This window comes from Carettochelys insculpta, chromosome 22 (genome assembly GCF_033958435.1).
Source record: "Carettochelys insculpta isolate YL-2023 chromosome 22, ASM3395843v1, whole genome shotgun sequence".
NCBI classification, from domain to species: domain Eukaryota; kingdom Metazoa; phylum Chordata; order Testudines; family Carettochelyidae; genus Carettochelys; species Carettochelys insculpta.
In genome coordinates, this window is record NC_134158.1 from 3,083,788 (window position 1) to 3,107,771 (window position 23,984).

Sequence of the window (23,984 nt, forward strand, 5' to 3'; positions counted from 1 at the left end):
AAACCCCATCTTCGAACGAGCCCTTTTTCCTATTTTATTTCCAGAAGGGTTCGTTCGAAGATGGGGTTTATTTTCAAAAGAGCCCCTTCTACACTGTGGTTTTTTTCCCTTTGAAAGGATCTCTTCTGAAAAGAGATCACGCAAATGAAGCACAAACCATGTAAATCAGTGCCTCATTTGCATTTTTGATTTCCCTTATTTGCGTTCCTCTTTCGAAACAGGAATGCAAGTGTAGACAGCCAAAATGCATTTCGAAGCCCCTATCTTGCCCTTGCTATTTCATAATTGGCACTCTTCCTCATGGACTGAGGTTTACCTATTTCAAAAACAAACCAACTGGTATTTTAAAATCATTTTGAAATAGCAGTTGCGTTGCGTGGACGCTAGGAAAGTTATTTTGAAATAACATCTCTTTTAGACCTACGCTTAACATTCAGTTAATTCTGGTCTAAACAGGAACCCGTGTCCACACACCCTGCCTACAGCTACGTTAGTTTTGCCGACAAAAATCTGTGGAGCATCCACACACAAAATATGTTTTGTCGACAGTAAATAGGCAAAACTCGGCACTTTCATTGACAGCCTTCTGCCTGTCAGGCACGAGGCAGAACGCCTTTCTCAACAGAACCCGTCAACAAAAAAAAAGCCGTGTGGACGCTCTGGGGGCCCTCTGTCGACAGACCGGGCTTCCAGACACGGGGCAGCCCTGTCTGCTGTGCTTCCAGCTGGCCGTTCTGTGGAGAGGGCCCGGCAGCCCGGCCACGCTCTGTCAACGGAGCAGATCACCTTTTTGATCCACTTTTGTGCGTGGACGCACTCTGTCGACAGCAGCTTTGTGGGAAGAGCTTTTCCGACAGTGACGTCTGCCGACAGATCACTGCAGTGTAGACGTAGCCCCTAAAAGGTAGGTGTCCACAGCAAACTAGCCTTGCTTGCGAAATAGTTCTGAAACAGCAGTTGCCTTATTTCAAAACTGGCAAAGCTCATTTTACGAAGAATGGTGCCATTTTGAAATCGGCTCTAGTCCCTGCGTTAACAGCTCCTATTTCGAAATAGCCCCGGCGCATCCGGGGGCTGTGCTCCCAAACAGGCTCTGTGCGTGCAGATGCTGTATTTCAAAATATCTCAGCGTCATTTCGAAATGCATTTTTGCAGGTAGCAGCCTTATTTCGAAATAAGCTCTTCTGGAATAATGCCCCCGCTATGTGTGTGTGTGGGGTGGGGGTGGGGGATTAGGAAATGGAGTTTGTGCTAAGGCCAGCTCTAGCCAGGGCCCCGAGCGCTTTACTTTCCTGTGCGGAGCAGTCGCCGATGGCCAATGTGCTGCTTGCACCAACTGAAGCATTTTCCATGCTAAGGACATCCGAGGGGCTCACAAACCACAAAGAGCCCCCGCCCCACCCACCACAGACACACACCTGCAAGTTACTTCTTGTGTGACTTGTCGGGGGGTGGGGGCGTCGTGGGAGCTCACACAATCTTTTTCTGCAATTACCGAAGCTTTCCCGTGACCCAAGAATGTAGGGGTTCTCTCCCGGGGGTGGGGGAGGTTTGTCTCATGGGACCCAAGATTTGCTCTTACAATGTAACTTTTTTCCCCCTGTCAAGGTATTTACAGGTTCTGTTCCCTGTGGCCTCTGACTTGTTTAGGAAGGTGGAAGACCATTCCCACCCTCCAGGCATTACACCGTTTCTCACCCATGCAGATTTGCTGATGTCCAGTGACTCTTGATCCACCCTGAAACTTTCCCTGCACTCAGGGCATTTCTAGGCTCTCTTTTCTGTGTGCCGTCTACAATGTTTGTGGAGACTCGAGCTCCAGTTGAAGCTTTTCCCACACTCCAGACATTTATAGGGTCTCTCTCCTGTGTGCACCCGCCGGTGGGCAAAAAGGCTTGAGTTCACAGCAAAGCTTTTCCCGCAGTCTGGGCATTTATAGGGTCTCTCCCCTGTGTGGCTTCTCCCGTGGTTAAGAAGGACTGAGCGCTGGGTGAAGCTTTTCCCGCATTCAAGGCACTTATAGGGTCGCTCTCCTGTGTGCTGCCGCCGATGGGTGGTCAGATCTGAGCTCTGATAGAAGCTTTTCCCACAGTCCAGGCATTTATAGGGTCTCTCTCCGGTGTGCACCCTCCGATGGGCAACAAGGCTTGAGTTCACACTGAAGCTTTTCCCGCAGGCCAGGCATTTATAGGGCTTCTCCCCCGTGTGGACTCTCCCGTGGTTAAGAAGGACTGAGCGCTGGGTGAAGCTTTTCCCGCACTCGAGGCATCGATAGGGTCGCTTTCCTGTGTGCTGCCTCTGATGGGTGGTCAGATCTGAGCTCTGATAGAAGGCCTTCCCGCACTCCAGGCATTCGTAGGGTCTCTCTCCGGAGTGCACTCGCTGGTGGGTAATAAGATTTGAGCTCACGGTAAAGTTTTTCCCACACTCCAAACATTTGTAGGGTTTCTCTCCCGTGTGCTGCCTCCAGTGTGTAATGAGACTGGAGCGCTGACAGAAGCTTTTCCCGCACTCGAGGCATTCGTACGGCTTGTCTCCTGTGTGGACTCTCCGGTGGTTAATAAGGGCTGAGGGGTAAATGTAGCTTTTCCCGCACTCCAGGCAGGTATAGGGCTTCTTTTTCTTTTGATTTCTCTGCAGGGCTGTGGCTTCTTTGGGACGCTTCCCTCTTCCACTACAGTCAATCGACTGAGCCACTTTTCCCAGGTTCCTCTCTGACTGCTGCCAATCACTCCTGGGTATTTTCTGTTCCAAGCAATGGGGGAAGAAACATCCAGCTCCTCTCAGGAAGGCCCCTGGCAGTTCCCTTTGCTCTGAGCTTTCCTGCTGTGGCTTCCCCTCCTCGTTCTCAGGCATGGCTTCGTGACCTGCTGGGGAGAGGGAAAGTCCAGGCAGAAGTCAGTGCCTGGCTGGCCAACGGGACACAAAGGGAAAGAGCAGAGAGAGAAAACACGAAACAGTAACTGCTGGAAGAACGAGAAATTGGATTCCGTCAACACCTCTCAGCTGAACACCGCCCCCCGCTCCCGGGAAGTGAAGTCAGGGAGAAAGCTGCTGACAGGGTGGTTGGGTGGGAAGGAAGCCAGGACCGACATGGGCCATGGTGACGTGACACCTGCTGGGCACAGCCGGACCGGGGGGAGAGGAGGCAGGTCTGAGGGGCTCACACCACACTCTGGGGCGTTTAGCCTTTTCCCTCCATTTGCCAGACACTTCCTGTGTCAGTGTCACTGACTCCTCACCTGTGCCGCTGCCTCTGGGGCGCTTCCTGTCCTCGGAGGCCTGGAGATCCGGGACCCACGGCTCTTCCCCTGCCTCCAGCCGGGCGATCAGGGCAGGCTTGGGAATGGGGAGTCCTGCGTGGGGGTGAGATCAGGCGTGAGCAGACAGCGCTATGGCTCGCGAAGGGTACGGCTCGCGTTTAAGTTCTCCCTGGGACTTTGCTGGGATCTGTGGAATCTGAACAGCTGGGAACAGGGTTGCTGAGAGGAGAGGGGTGTCTGGGGAAGGGGCCGGTGTTCACGCCCTCGCTGGGGGCACTCAGGCTGCTGAGGCACACACTGCTCTGGGGTTACACCCCTGCCTATGTCCAAACCTCCGGAGCCCAGGGCCCTCCCAGCACACGGAGCCAGTCCCAGGCAGGGAGGTTGTAGTGGGGGCTAAACACCGCCCTGGGAGAAGGCTGCGGCTGAAGGACCAGCAGCTGGGGCAGTTAGATGCCAATTTAGGGCCCAGATGGGGCTGCATGAGTAGGGGGCTCCTTGAGAGAAAGGAGAGAAGACCCCTGCTCTAGCGGCGGAGCAGGAGAGGCCCGGCTGCCAGGGAAGCTACAGGGGCTGCCCAACACAGAGCAGGGCTGGGGGAGTTCTGGCCAGGCGAGCCCCAGGCTGCAGGGCCTGAGCGTGCCACAGCTGCAGGTCCAACCCCTTTCCAACGACGAGTGGCCACGTCAGACCGCAGGAACCCTGGCGGGAAAGGTTAGGTGATGACTGGTAGTGGGCACCGAGGCAAGAAGGGCATAAGAGATTGGGGTTCGCTAAGAGGCGAAGACCCCAGAGAGAGGGAGGCCCTGCAGTCTGGGGGGAGAGTGGGGGTGGCTGCTGTAAATGGTGGAGAACAAGCAGGGAGCAGTGGATGGGACGTTGGCCAGAAGCGAAGACCTGATCCCCCCAAGTACCAGCAGCAGGTGCTGCAGTGGGGAGTTTGCTTCCTTCCCCAGGGGCCGAGACCCTGCGAGGGAGGGGAACTGATCCGACCTGGGCAACGCCCTGCTCCTGCCCGGTGACAGCTGGCGGGACAGGGGTGAATGATCATGCCCATTCGATCCCTGACTCCCCGCTCCAACGGGAGGCGGCGTGGAGGGGAGTGGCGCTCACACTGGGTGGGGGCCTACACGGGTCACTCCCCTCGCATCCCCGTGTCCACGGAAGACCCTGACCCGATGCAGCAATACAGACCCCAAAGTCTCAATAGCTAAGAGGCCGGGACGTCCTTACCCAGCGAGGTCACCGTCTGGTAGTTCTCCCGCATGACGTCCCGGTAGAGGGCTCTCTGAGCGGGGCCCAGCAGTGCCCCCTGCGCCGGGGTGAAGTACACAGCCACCTCCTCGAAGGCCACCGCCATCTGCAACAAGAGGTGCCCCCGCTCAGCGCTTTGTAGTGGGTCTCGCTTACCACACGCCCCCTGGGCACAGGCTGACGTGGGCAGCGAGCTCTGGGCAGGGAGCAGGGGCAGGAACCCCGGCCCCCGCCTCTCCATCCCCGGCAGTCTCTGGAGAGGGGGTTCAGACGCGTTCTCCAGCCCCGCGCAGAGGGTTGGTTTTAGTTTCTGAGACGTGGGAGTGTTCAGCCCCCAGCCCACAAAAACAGGCCCGCTCATCTATCAGCACATGGGTGGAGCGTGTCCCGGGGGGGGGGTCTAACACAGCTTATCCCTGGCTCCCCCCCCCCCCGAGTATTTCCTGTCCCGGCCACCTGTAGCCAATGGTTTTTGTTGTTCTTCACTTGCATGGTGCTAGGATTGTTGTATCACATATGTTCATTGTGTGCCAGATTCAGTTCAGTTGCAGGGTTATAAAAGTATAAGTACCAACTATAACTAATTTAAATATCAAGATAAAAACCAACATTTGTTTCCAGAAGAAAACAAGGAATTAATATTTTTAAAATTTTGAATTGTATCACAGGTTTTATGAGTACAAAACTATTAATTTAAAATAAGATTAAATTTAAAAACAAAAAACAAAAGTGCATTGGTTACACAATTCAGAAGAAAGCATAACTAATCACATGTTAAAGATTTATGACGTAGTAAAACGATTTACGAAATATAATCATGAAATAACCAAATTGTTTAATAAACCTCAAAATTACATTAACCAATTAATTTAATATAATAAGGAAAAACATTATTTTGAAAAAATACTTGTTTATTATGTGGGAAATACATAAAATAGGCACTATTAATATTTGCTCATTCTTGAAACTTAAAAGGTTTCCAGATTAATTAGAAATTAACATATTTTAAATTGGCATTCTGCACACTGTATTCAAAAACATGGAGAAGAAAAACTTAAAGGCCAAGTTAAATATATATATATATATATATATATATATATATACACACACATATACACACTATATAAAATTTGACTCATTTGGTTCAAATAAAACTTGGGCTCTGCTGCACGATGTCCAGGCCACGCATGTTATTCAAGCAACCCCTGTGACATTTTATAAACCTCCTGTCTCATTTCCGCTCTCGTGCCTCATCCCCACAAATAAAGATAGTAACAGAGAGAAATACATGTGCTCAAAACAAAACCAGCAGTCCAGTAGCACTTTAAAGACTAACAAAATAATTTATTAGGTGGTGAGCTTTCGTGGGACGGATGTATTTGAGCCATTCCATAGTGCGACTAGAAGAGGACAGTGATAAGGAACAAACTCAAGTATCACCACTAGCTGTGAAGCATCGAGGTGCCCAAACGTGAAAAGTCCCGTGGTGAATCTGTGGGTTATAACCTCACCTCGTGCATGGCTGGAAAGGGACCAAGGGCAACTAACGCCGGCGTCATACCCAGTTCAACCACTGTCCCTGTAAGCCGAGCGCTTGGGCGGCCCCCCCAGGAGAGATGAGCAAAGCGCCCACAGCCGACAGCGTGTTTCTATGGGTGGTTCACTTCCGCACACAGCTCGGTGCGCAGAACCCGATTTATTCTGCCCAGTTTTAATCAGGAGAGACAGATTGTCCATCAGTGCTCATAAAGAAGAAAGGGATATGGCCCTGCCTGCAGAGACTGGGGGCCCGTAAGTTTCCAGGGGACAAAGACTAACCAGAGGACAGAGGCTGGACCGTCACCTGGACGTGGGGAGAAAGGACGTGTAGGTGGCGTAAAAAGGGGGCGCAGAACGGGAAACGCGGAGCTGCCTCTGGCAGACTCCAGCGGGAACCCCTGGTGATCTAGGCCTGAGAGACCCATCAGAGCCTGGCGCTGTGGTCAGGACAGTGAGTAGAACTGCAGGTGTAACCTCGGTACAACTTCAATAAAACTTTTCCAGCAGACTAACTCTTGGGCTGGTGAAGGCTGGGGAGGTCACTAGGAACGTTAACAGTAAACCTAAACGGACGAGGCTTACTGGGTACAGCACCATGAGCAGCTCCAGCCCCGTGCAGCCAGAGAAGCCCCCCTCCCTGGTGGGCCCAGGAGCTGCTCCAGCACAACCAGCGTGCCCCCCTCCCATTACCCCGCCCCCCAATTGAATCTGTCAGACCGTTAACTAATTAAATGGGGTTTTACATCCCCTAGGGGGCACGATCCTCGGTCCTTGTATGTTCCTAGCAGGGGTGGAAAAATACCCACAAAGTTTTTTTGAGTAAAAGTGCAGCTGTTTGGGGGGGGGGGGGTGTACTTAAGTACAAGGCACCGGTGTCCCTCTGGGAAACTACTTGAGTAAAAGTACACACGCACCGTTATTGCTTTTACTCAAGTAACTTTTGGGTACTCTCAGTACTCCAGTACCCTTTCCACCTCGGGCTCTCAGAGACTCTAAATCTGAAGCAAGTGACCAAAACGACTTTCCCTCTGCTTGGAAGCGTAGCGGCCCTCTCACCCGCTTACACATGGTAATAAAAGGCCACACCCCCTACCACAGCTCCCCAGACAGCCCTACCTGAGCTGCCTCCAGCACAGCCATTGCCCTGCCCTGACGGGGTCGTTATCCTGCTGCCTGTCCGGGGAGAAGGGCAGCTTCGGATCATCGTTAGCCCATTTTGCACCCGGTTCTGCCGAGGCTCTTTCCCTGTAGCCAGGGGTGCTGGGCTTGGCCAGGCTGGGAAAACCCTCGGTCACAGTAAGACACAGACCTGATCTTTCCCACTGGGCTAAACCCACGAGAACCGACCCTCCCGGGGCACAGAGCCTCTGAGCCAAATGCCGGAAAGGAGCACGGTCAGAGGCAGGGGGCTGCAACCCGCGGCTCCAAAACCACATGCGGCTCTTTGAGGATTTCTTTGTGGTTCCCGGCCCTAGAATTGCAAAGTTAAAAAAAAAACCACAAAAACAAAAAAAACCCTCCTGATTGTTTGCTAAGCGGTGAACTTTTCAAAGCCCACCAGTGAACAACCCCTGTCTGAACAGCAAACCACGTGTGATCTCCAAATGTTGGCTCACGCCCTGCTTTACTAGGCGCAGTGCATTGTGGGACACGAGACCGGAGCTGGGTGCTGAACATGTTGCGAATGAAATCTAGATTTTGAAAAGGAAAAAGAAGCCTGCAGCACTCCTGGTGGGCAGGGTAACGTCATCCTCATCCTCATCATCAGTAACCGTGGGCTCGGCGCCCGTTGGCGTCTGATGCCTCTCTCGCTCTGCATTGTAAGGAAGGAAACAGGAATGTAACAGGAAGTAAAATGGGCGGTGTCAGAGCTGGGAGGACAGGGTACCAACGCACACACGTGAAGTGTGCGGACGTAGCACGTGTACGAAGTTCGGGACCGTCCCGCCGTAAGCACGTCTCGCGTTGCAAATCGCCGCTTGGGCGCTGCTCTGAAAACAGGGGTTACGCTCGGACCTTACTTTCAAGGACCGTCTCCCACTCACGCACACACGTTGCAGCCCTCCAATTACTGAGCTTTTCCCAAAGTTGAAAAAATGGCTCTTCTTGCTGTGCTGGTGCCGAGCCTGGTCAAAGGAGCTGCCCTGAACTATCCCCGGCCCTGGCTGATATTCCCCCGGGAGCGCAGGGACTAGCCAGAGGCAGGACCTGGCTTTTCCTCTCTCTGCCCCTCTTCACATCACTGTCATCAGAGGAGTCAATCTGCCCCGCAGGTGATCATAAAATCATAGAACAATAGAGCTGGAAGAGACCTAAAAAAGCCATCAAGTCCAGCCCCCTGCCCTAGGCAGGACCAAACCCATCAGATCAGCCCAGCCAGGGCTTTGTCCAGGCGAGACTTAAACACCTCCAGGAATGAAGACTCCACTACTCCCCTGGGTAGAACATTTCAGTGCTTCACCACCCTCTTAGTGAAAAAGTTTTTCCTGATGTTCAGCCTGGACCTTCCCAACCACAACTTGAGATCATTGTTCCGTGTTCTGCCATTTGTGATCGCTGTGAACAGCCTCTCTCCAGCCTCTTTGCAACCTCTCTTCAGTAAGCTGAAGGCTGTTATCAAGTCCCCCCTCAGTCTTCTCTTCTGCAGACTAAACAGTCCCAATTCCCTCAACCTTTCTTAATAGGTCATATGCTCCAGCCCCCTAATTATTTTGGTTGCCTTCTGTGATGGGGTTCTGGGGTCCCCCAAGCTCTGCACCCCGTCCGCAGGCAGGAGTGACTCTCACTCAGCAGGACAACAGCGGGTTTATTAGCCGACAGGACACAGCATCGTACAGAGGAGTCAGTACAGCAGGCAGAGACAGCCAGTCCAATTCATGTTGGGGAGAGGAGGCCCCGAGGGGCCCCCAGAGCTGGGGCCTGGCCCCCTCCTTGGTCTCTCTCTCCCTCAGCCCAGACTAACTACTTCCCAACTCCCAGTTCCAATTCAGACCCCTCAGGCTCCACCTCCTCCTTTGTCTGCAGTACAAAGGTGTTATCTGGTCATCAAGGTTACCCTCAGCAGGAGCCCCACACCCTCTGTGAGCCACTCACACACACACAGGTATCCCCCACTCCATCACATCTCTCCCCCATTTCAGACCGAACTGAGCAGGGTCACTCAACTGGTGACCTGGGGAAGTTCGGGGCTCTCCCCTCGTGACAGGGCATCGGCTGTACCCTCAGTGCTCCCCTCGATGTGCACCACCTCCACATCATAGTCCTGCTGGGGGAGGCTCCAACTCAGGAGCTTGGTATTGGCCCTTTTCATGTGATGCAGCCGGGCAAGTCCTTTTAGTTCCCTTGGGTTGGTTGGTCTCGCTGCTTCGGCCCCGGTCCGTCAGCCACGTTCTCAAGTCGGGCGGGCAGAGCCCATACAGATGCTGCAGCACCAACAGATCAAACAGGTCTTTTGTGGTCTGGGTCCTGCCCCATCTGACCACCAGTCCATACAGCTGCTCCAGCCGATGTCTGGAATTCAGTTACAGTCCAGTAACGGAAGGTACAAATGCTTCCACCCTTGGCATTTAGCCAGACCACCAAAATGGTTGTGTGCCTCAGTTTCCCCTTCCATGCCACACAATAGGTTTGGAATGTTCCTTCTCATGTCAGAGGTTGCAAGACTAGTTACAGGGAACAATGGTGACATTTCAGAGTTACAGACTCCTTCAACATACAATTCATGCTTCTACATCAATGTCATCATGTCACATGGCTCTTTTCAAACATTCAGTGCATGGTACAATTCTACAGCTTTTGGTAGCAGCACCCCTTGGTTACAGCAGTCAGTGTGAGTAACAGAACAAACCCATTGCAACTGCACATTTACGTTGCTCTTTGGTAGACCACAACTTTTGTGTAACCTCCTTGAGAATCTGGTATTTTGGGGATAAATGGCTGAGGCCTTTCTTAGCACCATCAAGTTCTAATCTTCTCCCTTGCCCCCTGGGGTGGAAATTTGATCTCTCTGGCTGTGCAGCTGTTTTACTTGGTTCTCACAGGGCTGCTTACATTTCCTGATAGTTTTTACTTTACTTGCACCAGCTTCCAATTCCTGAGAAACTTTTACCCTGCCTGCTTTGGACCCTTGCAGAGCACAGCCAGTGGTTTCACACTCAGGCAGGTCCTGGCCATCAGGAGCTGAAACAAACTTCTCCCCAGGCAAAGGGTTGCTCTGGTGCTTACAGACAAGCACCTTTCCTGTTCACTCTCCTCCACCTCATTCCCATTTTCTGCAGTCCCCACAGACGGGTGAGGAAAAGTTTCAGGGAAATTTTTTTCCTTAAGAGCTCCCCCAAACAACAACTTACCCCTGTCTGGCTCCACAGGGGCACTGCTCCCTTGAGCCACAACCAGCTCCTGGGTTTTACCTACACCCAGGATCACTTCTGGCCCATCAGGCAGATTCCCATGTAATCCCCCTCCAGGCAGACAGCCAGTACCACCGGACAGAAGGTCAGGGTCCCTTTCCTCCCTTCTGCTACCAGCTCCTTTATCTTCAGTCAGCATAACTTTATTGCCCATCTGTTCTTGTGTCCTGGCGAGAGGATGACTCTGGTAGGACAGAGCCCTCTCACCCCCTCCCAGTAACACCTCAGCATCAGGCACAGAACAAGTACCAGAATCGTCTGGTCTCTGGGATTCCCTGATGATCCTAACTGGATTAGACCAAGTTAAAGCATCATCCCCCCTGAGAGACACAGAGGTAGGCCCACTTCCCATCTGGGCTTCAGCTGCCCTCAGATCCAGCTCTGGGATCTTGGCTCCATCTTGAGCCCCCACAGGCTCAGGCAAAGGATTCACTTCCCCAGAAGCAGAAGCACTTTTCTTGCACCAAGGACCAGTGTCCTTAGCAGGGACACCACTGCCCATCCCAGAGCCATTCCCTCTGCTCCAGCCCCCATGGCTGGATTCAGAGTCACACCTGGAATGCTCTTTTCTGGTGGTTCCTTCTCCAGCCACCCCAGGCTGGTGAATCTTCCTCAGACAATGGGCTAGTTTCCTTATTGGCACCTTTTCCAAACGCAGGCTCTGCTCTCTCCCCAGGCTGCTGCTGCTGCTGCTGTTCAACACAGACAGACAATGGGAGACACTTTCTCCTTTGTCCCAGCCCCCTGGCTGGTCTGAGACACACACCCAGAAGGTGAGGCAGCTTCTCTCAGAGACAACTTGCCATTCCCAGTGGACCAGCTGCTTTCCTGCACAGACACACAGGCACCTTCCTCGGCCCAGGCCTGGAAAACTCTTCGCAGGTCTGTCTTGGCCACTAGTAGATGATGGGTTGGAATCGCTCCTTCCCTCCTTGAGCTGCGGCAGGCCACTCGGTTCAGAGCTCCATGCAGTCCAGGGTTCCCTGCTCCGATCTGGGCTCACCTCTGCAGGATTCTCCCCAGCCCTCAGCTCCGCCACTGCACATCCACGCTGCCTTGTCCAGCTTCTTTAATCTCGATTCGGTTTCCAGGTGCTGCCACTTCACAGCGGAGTTGCTCAGCGTGGTTGCAGGCTCTCAGGCTGATGCCCTCTGCACCCCACGATTCCTGGAAGAATCCCTTCAGTGTGCCAGGCTCCTTGCGGGTCACAAGCTGCCCGGGGTTAGGCCGTAGGCCCCTCTGCCCTCTGGGACCGACTCCAACAGACTCCCAGCGGAACCCCTTCTTCAGTGTGACACCCGCTCTCAGGGACCATGAGCACCCTGTCTTGGGAAGGACTCATTCAGCGTCAGCCTCCTCAGGGGTCACTTGTTCCTGGGGGTTGGGCTCTCGGCCCCTCCACCTTCTGGGACCGACTCCAACAGATTCCCAGGAGTAACCCCTCCTCGGGTGTGACACCCCCTCTCGAGGACCACGACCGCAGTTGCTTGGGTTTGGCCGCAGGCCCCTCCGCCTTGGGGAGCTGCACCTCACTGCCCTTCAGCACACCTGGGTCTCGCAGGCCCCACTTCTTCCGGGGCCCCGGTCACTTACTGCTGGATGCTCCATCCTCGGGGTGCAGAACATCCCACTTCTGACACCAGTGTGATGGGGTTCTGGGGTCCCCCAAGCTCTGCACCCCGTCCGCAGGCAGGAGTGACTCTCACTCAGCAGGACAACAGCGGGTTTATTAGCCGACAGGACACAGCATCATACAGAGGAGTCAGTGCAGCAGGCAGAGACAGCCAGTCCAATTCATGTTGGGGAGAGGAGGCCCCGAGGGGCCCCCAGAGCTGGGGCCTTGCCCCCTCCTTGGTCTCTCTCTCCCTCAGCCCAGACTAACTACTTCCCAACTCCCAGTTCCAATTCAGACCCCTCAGGCTCCACCTCCTCCTTTGTCTGCAGTACAAAGGTGTTACCTGGTCATCAAGGTTACCCTCAGCAGGAGCCCCACACCCTCTGTGAGCCACTCACACACACACAGGTATCCCCCACTCCATCACACCTTCCACTGGACCCTCTCCAGTGTGTCCACATCCTTCCTATAATTGGGGGCCCAGAATTGGACACAGTACTCCAGATGCGGCCTCACCAAAGACGAACAAAGAGGAATAATCACTTCTCTGGATCTACTGGCAACGCTCCTCTTGATGCAACAACCCTAATGTGCCATTAGCCTTCTTGGCTACAATGGTACACTGTTGACTCATGTCCAGCTTGATGCAGCTGGACGTGGCTGGGAGCTGGGAACCCCCATCCTCACGGATCGCTCCCGGCTGTCTGGTCTCCCTTCTGCCTGGAAGAGCTCTTACGGCCCCCGCCAGGCCTGGGTCTTCCCCACTGCGCTGCTAATGGGGGCTGCAGCTCTGGGACTCGCAGACCCCCAGAGCAGAGACGGGCTGAGGACCGGCGGTTTGAGTGGCCATTCTCCAGTCGCCCCCTCACCGGCTCAGGAGCTGGTGGCGACAGGACCTATGGCTGACCTACAGCCCTGGTGCCAGCCACTGCCCAGAGGGATGGTTGGCCCCAGCACAGGCCCTGCTCGGCAGCGGCTGGACACCCCAGCTCCCAGAGCATGAGGGAGGCAGCAGCGTCCGCCCCAGGGAGCCCAGCTGGGGCCGGGGCTCCCGCACCCTGAGCACAGGCTGCCCCCCACCTCCTCAGCCTTAGCACTCACCAGGGGCAGCCAATGCCCAGCCCCCTGTGCAGCCCTGAGCCCCCTGCCCTTCGCACCACCCCGGAGCCAGAGAAGCAGCTCAAACAGGGCCGAAGCAGAGCCCTAAGGTCGTTTAACTGCCTGACCGGAAAACGGCGCAGCCAGACTCTGGGGCTCCCGCCGGCCACAGAGTCCTACCCGGCCCCCACCCTCACCATGGGGGGCAGCCCCCTGAGTGCTGGTGGGGGAGGGGCAAGGGCACGGAGGGCAGGGGGGGGAGATTGACCTTGTAAATTCTGACCCCACGGGCAGCAGTGCCCGGCCAATCCCCCGCCCCCCACCCCACCCCAGGGCTAGTACAGGAAAAGGTCAGCCAGGGCAGCCCCCCGCACCCCAGCTGGGGGAGCTGCTCGAGCCTCTCCCCCACCCTTCTCCCTACCCTGCCCTGCCCTCCAGCTCTGCCCTCCCCTCCCCGCCAGCCTGCACCCCCCTCTTCCTCTGCTTCCCTTCCCCCCACCGTGTCCCCCTGCTCCGATGGCTGTGAGTTCTCATGACCGCCCCCAGCCCCTGGCCCCTCCCCTGTACCCCTGTTCCTCCTCCCACATCCCTAACCCCCAGCCCCTCTCTATCCAGTCCCGGATCCTCCTGCCCCAGGCCCCTCCCCTGTACTCCATGTTCCCCCTCCCACATCCCAACCCCCCCATCCCCCCGTCTACCCACTCCCGGCTCCCCCGGCCCTGTACCTCCTGTTCCCCCTTCTGCAACCCTAACCCCCAGCCCCCCCTTCCCACTCCCGGCTCCCCCCGCCCTGGGCCCCTTTCCTGTACCCCCTCCCGCATCCCTACCCCCCCAGGCCCCCCTTCTCACTCCCGGCTCCCCCTGCTCCGGGCCCCTCCCCTGTACCCCCTCCCGCATCCCTACCCCCAGCCCCCCACTACCCACTCCCGGCTTCCCCCCGCCCTGGGCCCCTCCCCTGTACCCCCTGTTCCCCCTCCCGCATCCCTACCCCCCAGCCCCCCTCTACCCACTCCCGGCTCCCCCCGCCCCGCCCCGCCCCGCCCCCCGGCCCGCGGGCGTCTCACCTTCTCCCCGTGGGGCGCGGAGGGAGGTGCGGGGCGGGCGCGTCTCTCGGGGAGCAGCGGGTGCCCCCCGGGGGGGTGCGGGGGGGGCTGCGCTCCAGTCCCCGCGGCGGCCGGGCGGAGTGAGCGAGCGGGCGGGCGGGCGGCGCCGCTGGGTCCTAGCGCTCCTCATTCCCCCTACACCCCCCAACCCCGCGGTCCCCGCCGCCAGCTCAGGGCGGTGCAGCGCCCGGGCCAGGGACACACCGCAGGGCCCGATCCGGCCTGTGCAGCGGACCGAGCGGGGCGAGCACCCTGCGGCCGTGGGAACCGCTGCGGGGTTCCCTTACCCGGGGCACTGGGGCGGGGGGCTCGGGGCTCCCCCCCGGCACCTCGGTGGTCAGGCCGCGCCCGCAGCGGGGGACGGGTCGGACAGTCACCCCGGGCCGGGGAGCAGGGGACAATTACCCCACCCCGGGAGGAGGCGAAGTGGAGCCTCCCCAGGGCACTGCTGCCGGGGGTGACCACAGCCCCGGGAATGCCCCTGGCCCAGCTGCGCCCCGGTGAAACAGTAATCAAGGAGGACAAATCGGAAAAAGATAATCAAGGTGAGCAAATCAGAGAGTGGAGGGGTGGGGGGGATGGTCAAGAATTAGACTGAGTTAAGTATGCGGACGAGCCCCTACCTCCTTGGTTACTGTTTTTGGTTCTCTGTGCCTTAAATATTGAGTCTGTTCTGGTCTGGCTCTGGGCTGAAGAAGTGGGTCTGTCCCACGAAAGCTCATCACCTAATAAACTATTTTGCTAGTCTTTAAAGTGCTACTTGACCGCTTTTTCTTCCGCAGCAGGTTCTCTTTCGGCTGTATCTTCCTATCTAATTCTTAATGGGTGACCTTCTGCATCCATCGTATCCTCAGGCTCTTTCTACAACAGCTCCTCTCGAACGCCAGTATCCTTCTCTTCGAATCACTCGTTATCACCCATGCCTCACGTCGCACAACACGCTGCTGAATGCACACGTTTTCGAGACACTCAGCTTTGTTCCTAAGCTAATCGCTTTGCTTTTCCAGATCTTACCCGTCACCTCCAAACTTGCTCTTGCTTTTGCTGTTCCAGTCGCTGTTTCCTTCTTATGGTCTAGACCACGCGCTATGTTGCTCCCCAGATACGTGACAAAAGACTTAAACGTTACGAGGTCTCCATATAAAAAGGTTTAATAAGCAAACGGTAGAGAAACATAACACAAGATTGTAAGAAAACGATACAGAAATTGTTCTACGAACGCATGGTTCTTACTTACTATCGCAGTATTCATTGCTGTTTGCATCCCAGCAGACCCCGGAAGAGACTGTGCAGGATTCTGAACAGAACCCAGCGAAGGCCAGTTTCTGCCTAAAGCCGCTCACAGTCTCGCTGGACAAGACAGCCAAAGCGGCGAGCAGAAGGAGAGGTACAGTGAAGGGAAGTGACTTGACCGAGGCCTCTCAGCACATCAGTATCAGAGCTGGGTAGAAACTCCTGGGGTTCCAAGGTCCAGGCCAGTGCTCTAACCACTCAGCTATGCAGTAGGACTTTCGGATATCTCAAGTCTTGCTTTCTGGGTGGAAAGCCAAACCCTCCAAACACACGATCATCTCTCAGAATCAAGCCACTACGTCGCTTCCGCTTTTCAGGAGAAAACCCAGGCCCATTTGAAGCCTCTTTGGGCTGAGAGAAAAGTGCCTGGGACTAGAAATCACTGGAGGGACGCAAAGCCCTGAGTAGCTGCTTTGCTGCCTGCCTGCTGGGCATAGAGGTGGCAGCTTTCTTTGTTGGCTGATTTCTCCGTGGTGAGGAAAATGTGTGTGTGTGTGTGTGTGTGTGTGTGTGTGTGTGTGTTACTCTGGGGGGTGGGGCAGGGTGTGTACACACACACACACACACACGAGCACACGCGCGCGCATCATGAATGCTCTGTCATTTGAGAAGGACAACAGCAGCCCCGGCAGCAGCTAAGCTGGATTTTAGTGGCCGCGTTTGTTACCTTTCCTGGCGGCTGCTCCCAAAGGGGACCGAGTGTCTCCCGGCAGAGCCGTGTGCCGGCATCGCCATCATCTCTTGCGTGGTTTTAAATCGCTGGACGCTTGTTTCGCCCCGGTCACCCATCGGCGGCCTGCTGCTCCGGACCTGAGGCGCCAGGGAAGCTCGGCACACGCGAAGGCGTGCCTGAGCCCCAGCACACAGGCCGACAGCCCTGCCAGAGACACTGGGGCCAAGGGGAAGCTGTGGGAAGCTGCGCTCCCCTGGAATGACAAAGGGTGCTCCAGCACCAGCCGTATCACCCCCAGATCATCACGGCCCCCCCATAGCTCTCCACAGCCCGCGGGGTGTGTGTGTGCGTGTGTGTGTGTGTGTGCACGCGCGCGTGCGTGTGCGTGCGCCTGCGATGCTCCTGATTGCAGGTGGTGCACCCGGAGGCCTGCTCCTCCAGCAGGAGTCCCTGGAGGTGGCTGAGACGACCCAGCGAATCCCTGCGTGGCTGCTGGATGGGGCCCTGCCTGTGGCTTCACATCGTTCCCAGCCCCGGCTGGACCTCCAGTATGGCTGTCTGGCTCCAACACCCAACCTGCCCTTCCCCTGACTCCCGACACGGATGCCGGCTCTGCCTGGGGCACCACTCCTGATCTCGACTCTGGCTCCAACCCATGGGGAGATCCTGGCTCTGAATCCGGATCTGACAGCCCAGGGCCGGGCCCTGCACAGACGTCTGGCAGCCTGTAAGGGGATGCTCACCTGGAAGACGCCGTTAATGGCCCCCCGGCTCCACCCACGTTCCCAGCCAGCCTGTTCCTCATCTTTTTACAGAAACAGACACACCCGAGAGGCAGATGATTGAGTCTCAATTTCATCGACCGCGGCAGCTCCTGGAGGAGGAAGAGCGACTCCTGCTGGGCAGCGACTGAGTCACTGCTTGCTGCCGACCTGAGCCCAGAGCCTCGGTCCCGGCCGATCGCCCATCTCCACCTTGCCTACCTGTGTTGACTTGTAGTTATTGTGTATTTTACGGTTTAGTCCCACCCCACCACACACCACCCCACCACACACCAACACCCCCTACCACGCCCGGCCTGTGCGATGGTGTCTGATTCTGCATTTCCTCTTTTGCAGCATTGACAAGATACCAAGGTGTGCCAGTGTTAATGTTCTCTGGCCCTCCTGGCCTGGGCGCAGGGCTGGGTAGGTGTCTGGCCCAGGTCCTCCTGGGCTGGTGCAGGGTTGAGCAGGTGGCTGGACTGGGCGCAGGGCTGGGCAGGTGGCTGGACCGGGTGCAGGGCTGGGCAGGTGGCTGGCCCAGGCACTCACCATTTTGGTGGTCTTACTGTTTGTTAGTCTGTTTTCTTGCACTTTGTTTCTCCTCTGCCTCTTCAAGGAGGCAGATGAGAACATTAGATATCTCCAAATCTGCTGGAGGTGAGCACCTGCTTTCAGGCTGTCTGCACGGGGGCCACGGTGGAGCTAGCTGTGGCAGGGAGCCCCCAGGGAAGGGGTCAGAAGACCACCCCACGGATTGTAAGGCCTGGGATGCACAGGCCTAGGGATGGGACTTCTACAACCGCACCCCCAAGAGAAGACGCCGGGTGGTGCTGGTGGGGGACTCCCTTTGAAGAGGGACAGAGTGGTCCATCGGCCACCCAGACCGGGGAGGGGTGGGAGAGCTCTCTGCCAGCATCCCCGCCGGGACTGGGCAGCCGCGTTGAAGCAAAGCCTAAGAAGAACGGCTGGAATTCATGAGAAGAAAACTCTGCATTGTCCACACGTAACAAGAGCTGCTATAAGGAGAAAGCCACTTTCTCTCGGACGCTGCCCCCTCCCCTCATCAAGTACGTCCGCACTGAGTCCAACCACAGGCCCATTTAGCCTAGTGTCCTGTCTGCTGGCAGCACCCACACCAGGTGCCCCAGAGGGAGGGAACAGAGCAGACAATCAAGTGAGCTCTCTCCTGTCACCCATCCCCAAGCACTGGCAGACAAAAGCTGAGGACACGAGGCCCCTGGCGCGTCACTCATAGCCCTTTTGCTCTCAGGATCGCTCCTGAGCGTTACGAAACATCGACAGCGTGTGGCAGAGTCTTCTGAAACTCATCAAGCACTTGGATCGCTACCCCGTCCTGCCCCTCTCATCCACTGCAATCCCCGGGTCCTTCCCTGCTGCACTGCTGCTGAGCCAGTCAGTTCCCAGCCTGTAACAGTGCTCGGGATTCTTCCCTCCCAAGGGCAGGACTCTGCACGTCTCCTTGTTGGGCTGCATAGGATTTCTTTTGGCCCAGTCCTCCAATTTATCCAGGTCACTCTGGACCCTGTCCGCCCACTCCAGTGTATTTACCTGTCTCTCTAGCTTAGTGTCATCTGCAAATTTGCTGGGGGTGCAATCCATCCCCTCGTCTAGGTCATTAATAAAGATGTTGAACAATACCAGCTCTAGAACTGATGCTGGGGGGCACTCCAATTGAAACCAACTGCCAACCAGACACAGCCATTGACCCCTACCCACTGGGCCCATCTGTCAAGCCAGCTTTCTATCCATCTTATAGTCCAAGGATCCAATCCATACTTCCTTAACTTATGGGCAAGAATGTTGTGGGACACCGTATCAAAAGCTTTGCTGAAGTCAAGGTATATCACATCCACTGACTTCCCCATGTCCACGGAGCCTGTTACCTCGTCATAGAAGCTAATCAGGTTGGTCAGGCACGGCTTGCCCTTGGTGAATCCATGTTGACTGCTCTTGATCACTTTCCCCTCTTCCAAGTGCTCCAAGATAGATCCCCTCCAGGATTTTACCAGGGACTGAGGTAAGGCTGACCGGTCTGTCGTTCACTGGATTGTCCTTCTTTCCCTTTTTAAAGATGAACACCACGTTTGCATTTTTCCAATCACCCAGGACCTCTCCCCATCTCCACGCCAAAGGCTCTGCAAAGGTATCTGCCAATTCCCTCAGTACCCTTGGCAACCTCCTCGCTGAATTTGCTGCACACTGAGTGCAGAACAGAGGACACCGGCAGGAGTGCCAGAAGGGAAATTCGACCCTGTTATCTTCAGCCCAACTCAGCAGGGCACTTTCCACCGTGCACCAGAGCAAGCAGCAAATCAGACCAGGGAGTCCAGGTCAGATGTTGGACCCAGGCACAAAGCACGCACGGAGAAGGCAGGGAACCCAGCAAGCTCCTATCGCTATGTTACAGCCCATTACAGCCTTAAATCCCGCAAACAGACACCCGACAGCCAGGGCAGCCCTGGCACCTGCAGCTGAGCCGGGACCCAAGGAACCAGCAGGCAGCGTAACTTGTTTTTAGCCTCGTGAGAAAGATAAGAGTGGCAATGAGCCAGTGTGCGCACACTCAGGGAACAGCTAAGGGATAACATCACTGGAAGGTCCCGCCGCTGGTGAGTTTCACCAGGGACTTCAGCCTCAGGGGTGCTCTGGATTCCCCCAGCTGGAGGCACATCGGCTGCAGCCCTGGTGCGAGGCCACGGGGAAGAGACTTCCCGTGGCAGAAGGGACGTAAGCCTTCCAAGGAGCCTTTTACTTCTCTAAGCACTGGCCTGAAGTGCCGTCGCTTGCTCGAGCGTACCCTGCAGCGTGCGGAAGATTAATAAAGGACACGCTGTGGTAAAGCAAATCCAGAGTCCTGTTTGGCCACGGCCGTGCGAGCTGACAGTGACCAGCCGGGCTGCTGGTCTCTCCTGGCCTTGAAGATGGTCACTATGGCTACAAACCTGCCCCAGGGGTGTTGACTTCTCCATCATCTTCCTTCTTCCTGCTGCCCAGCACCCCCTTGCCGCCATCACTCCTCTTGGGTCATCACTGTAACGCTGCTGACGTGAGGGAAATGTTGCCTTTAAGATTTTGGGGCGGCTTTACCCAGCACTCCCAGGGCAACTCCTGTCTTTGTCTGGCACTGGTGCAGCAAGTTCACAGTTCTCAGCCTCAGCTGTCTAGCTCTCAAGAGACAAGTCATCAGTTTTCTAGCTCCGTAAGTTCCTCCTTTCCAACCTTCTCTCCCAGCCCTGCGGACATCAATGGAAGAACTCCCAGACTTGGAGTGAGCATTCATGGCGAGAGATATTAAGCACCTACGTTGTTCAAACAATCTCATGACAAAAGGTGAAGAAAGGCTACTAGAAAATCAAAAGAAGAAGAAGAAGAAGATACTTTTGGGAATTGCTCAGGTCTCTTATGAAGCCATCATAGGGACTGAGCTGCAGCCTGTCATGCTGAATTAATATCAGTCCGTGTGACCAAGGTGACCCAGGCCACAACTACACAGCAAAGTTATTTCAGAATAACAGCTCTTATTTCAAAACAATTTTGCAAGCATCTGCACGATGCACACGTTATTTTGAAATAAAATTGAAATGGCGGGTGCACTATTTCGAATTTCGTAAACCTCACTGCAGGCAGAGTAATGCCTCCTTCGAAATAGGAGCTCTTAAGACACAGAATAATGCTACAATGTGTAGCTCCTTCACTGCAATTCTACATTTGTTAAGTTACACTGTCACTAGAGTTTGCACTAAGCTACTTGTATCAGGTGAATCAAAAATACTATTTTTTATGGTTTTTACAGTGCAAATGTTTCTAACAAAAATAATGGTACACGCTACACACTGTCTATCGTGCACCGTCACCGATGTATTTGAAGACAGAAAAGCAGCCAAAACCGTTTGCATAAACGTAGACTGGCATTCCGTTATTGTTTAGCAGGGAGGCCACAACCGTGATCAGTGTGATTCATTTCTTACACTGAGCAATTTCGCTGAGTTTACCCCTCGAGTGAACTCAGATGAACTGACAGCCCTAATCTGAGTTCCTAGGGCCATTTTCCCACGGCAGGAGGAGGAACACAGAGCGACCACCCCTCCCGTTTTTAACAGGACAGGCCTACGCTTTAGGCCCTGTCCTGACTTTTGTGGTTAAAAAGCCGATTGTCCCACACTTCTAGCTCCAGCGCTCCCCTTCCTGGGCAGGTGCGGCCAGTGTAGCTGCCTCCTGTCTGTGACTGGCACAATGCCGAGCAGGCTGCGGCCAGCTGGTGCCGGTGTCAGGCCAGGCTCAGCGGCCGATGGACACGAAGGCAGTTGGAGGAGATGCAGCCTGTGTGTGATGGAGGGTTAGGGTGTCACCCCTCTGTGTGCCCCCTAAAACGGCGTTTCTCAAAGAGGGAGTGGAGTCTGCCAGCCCTTGCAGGCTGTGGGGCTGAAGCCCCGATCCCTGGCAGCCTCCTGTCCCCCGCTGACGCTGGGAGTTGCAGAGCTGAGTGCCCAAATGGGTGACCCCCATGGGGCTGAGGACAGGAACTGAGGGCTGAAGCCCCAATGCCTGGTGTGCCCCTCCTCACAGGCTGAAGACCTGTTCCTAGTGAGCCATTCCTTCTGCCCCCCAGGCTCCTTCCACGAGGCTGAAGCCCTGATCCCTGCTGTTCCCCCTGTCTCCTGCCAACAAAGCCGGGAGCTGCGGGACTGAATGCCTGAGCCCTGGTGACCTCTGTGCACACTCCCCAAACTTAAGTAAAAGTGCGGAGCAGTCCCAGGGACAGACCCGCTCCTCCTCTCTCCCTGCCTCTGGCCAGCTCCCAGCCCCCTTTTCTCACATTGCCAGTAAGAGCTGCAGGGGTGGGGGACCCGGATCCATAGGTGGCAGAGCCCGCAGACAGCTGGGGCTGCAGGGGATCCCTCCTGGCACACAGATTCGTTATCCCATCCCTGCAGCCTGAGCTACCCACTACCTGCCCACAGCCCCTAGCTACCCCTTCCCTGCACTATGAGCTACTCCTGCCCCAACACAGCCCCTAATGCCCCCTTCCCTGCACTATGAGCTACCCCTTGTCCACACACTGCTTCTACCTACCCGCTCCCTGCACCCCATTATCCCCCCGGCCACATATAGCCCCAAGCTACCCTCTTCCTGTCCCCAGGGCTATCTCCTGCCTTCACCCTAAGCTACCCTGGCCTGCACCCTGAGCTAGCTGCCTACCTGCACACAGCCTCTAGCCACCTCGCCCTGAACCCAGCTGCCTGCACACAACCCCTAGCTACCTACTGAAGCACACAGCCCCTAGCTAGCTGCTGCCCACACACAGCTCCTGGCCACTCCTCTTTCCACACCCGGAGCTGTTTTCAAACTATTTGAGCTGAGCCTCACTCCCCCATTCTCCCCACCACAGCCAAGCCAGGCTGGGTGGCTGCTGGTTTGAATGCGGGGGGGTGTGGTGCTGCCTTCCTGGTCCTGCAATATGGGGCTGGCTTGAGCCTGCTGGGTCCTGCCTCAAAACAGAAGTCACATTACATCTATAGCTGAGACCCCACCCCCCACCCTCTGCCCAGGCCCTCATGGGCCCCCTTCCCTGTTGGGCCTTGGCTCTTTTAAAGCATGTAGCGGGCAGGGCAGGGCCTCTCACAGGGTCCAGAGAGGGCCTGGCCATGCCCAGCTTTTGAGGGCCGTCCTCATAATGCCAATAAATTACAAAATAAGAACGTAAGAATAAAATGGCCATACTGGGTCAGACCAAAGGTCCATCCAGCCCAGTATCCCATCTGCCGACAGTGGCCAGTGCCAGGTGCCCCAGAGAAGGAGAACAGAAGACAATGATCAAGTGATTTATCTCCTGCCATCCATCTCCTGCCCTTGTACTGAAGGCTAGGGCACCATACTTTACCCCTGGCTAATAGCCATTTATGGACCTAACCTGCAAAAATTTATCAAGCTCTTTTTTAAACCCTAATTGAGTCCTGGCCTTCACAGCCTCCTCGGGCAAGGAGTTCCACAGGTTGACTGTGCGCTGTGTGAAGAAAAATTTCCTTTTATTAATTTTGAACCTACTGCCCATCAATTTCATTTGGTGTCCCCTAGTTCTTGTATTATGGGAAAAGGTAAATAATTTTTCTATATTCACTTTCTCCACACCATTCATGATTTTATATACCTCTATCATATCGCCCCTCAATCGCCTCTTTTCCAGACTGAAAAGTCCCAGTCTCTCTAGCCTCTCCCCATATAGGACCCATTCCAAACCCCTAATCATCTTAGTCGCCCTTTTCTGAACCTTTTCTAATGCCAGTATATCTTTTTTGAGGTGAGGAGACCACATCTGCACGCAGTACTCAAGATGTGGGCGTAACATAGTTTTATATAGGGGAAGTATGATATCTTTTGTCTTATTATCTATCCCTTTTTTAATAATTCCTAACATCCTATTTGCTTCACTAACTGCCACTGCACACTGCGTGGATGTCTTCAGAGAACTATCCACTATAACTCCAAGATCCCTTTCCTGATCTGTCATAGCTAAATTTGACCCCATCATGTTGTACGTGTAATTTGGGTTATTTTTTCCAATGTGCATTACCTTACACTTACCCACATTAAATTTCATTTGCCATTTTGCTGCCCAATCACTCAGTTTGCTGAGATCTTTTTGTAGTTCTTCACAATCCCTTTTGTTTTTGACTATCCTGAACAACTTGGTGTCATCTGCAAACTTTGCCACCTCACTGCTTACCTCATTTTCTAGATCATTGATGAACAAGTTAAACAGGATCGGTCCCAGGACTGACCCCTGGGGAACACCACTAGTTACCCCCCTCCATTGTGAAAATTTACCATTTATTCCAACCCTTTGTTTTCTGTCTTTTAACCAATTCCCGATCCATGAAAGGATCTTTCCTCCTATCCCATGACCGCCTAATTTACATAAAAGCCTTTGGTGTGGGACCATGTCAAAGGCTTT

At 55.1% G+C, this 23,984-nt stretch overlaps 1 protein-coding gene across 1 annotated transcript in view; it reads right to left on the bottom strand.

Moving 5' to 3' along the window:
• Nucleotides 1-203: 203 nt before the first annotated feature.
• Nucleotides 204-23,984, bottom strand: part of LOC142024619 (uncharacterized) — a 38,390-nt gene continuing 14,609 nt past the window's right edge. Inside the window, 7 exon segments of the mRNA XM_075016759.1 lie at nucleotides 204-2,870; nucleotides 3,243-3,356; nucleotides 4,497-4,623; nucleotides 14,243-14,334; nucleotides 15,519-15,631; nucleotides 16,242-16,384; nucleotides 16,991-17,052. Coding sequence (XP_074872860.1) covers nucleotides 1,768-2,870; nucleotides 3,243-3,356; nucleotides 4,497-4,623; nucleotides 14,243-14,334; nucleotides 15,519-15,631; nucleotides 16,242-16,384; nucleotides 16,991-17,052 — 1,754 coding nt within the window. The 3' untranslated portion in view covers nucleotides 204-1,767.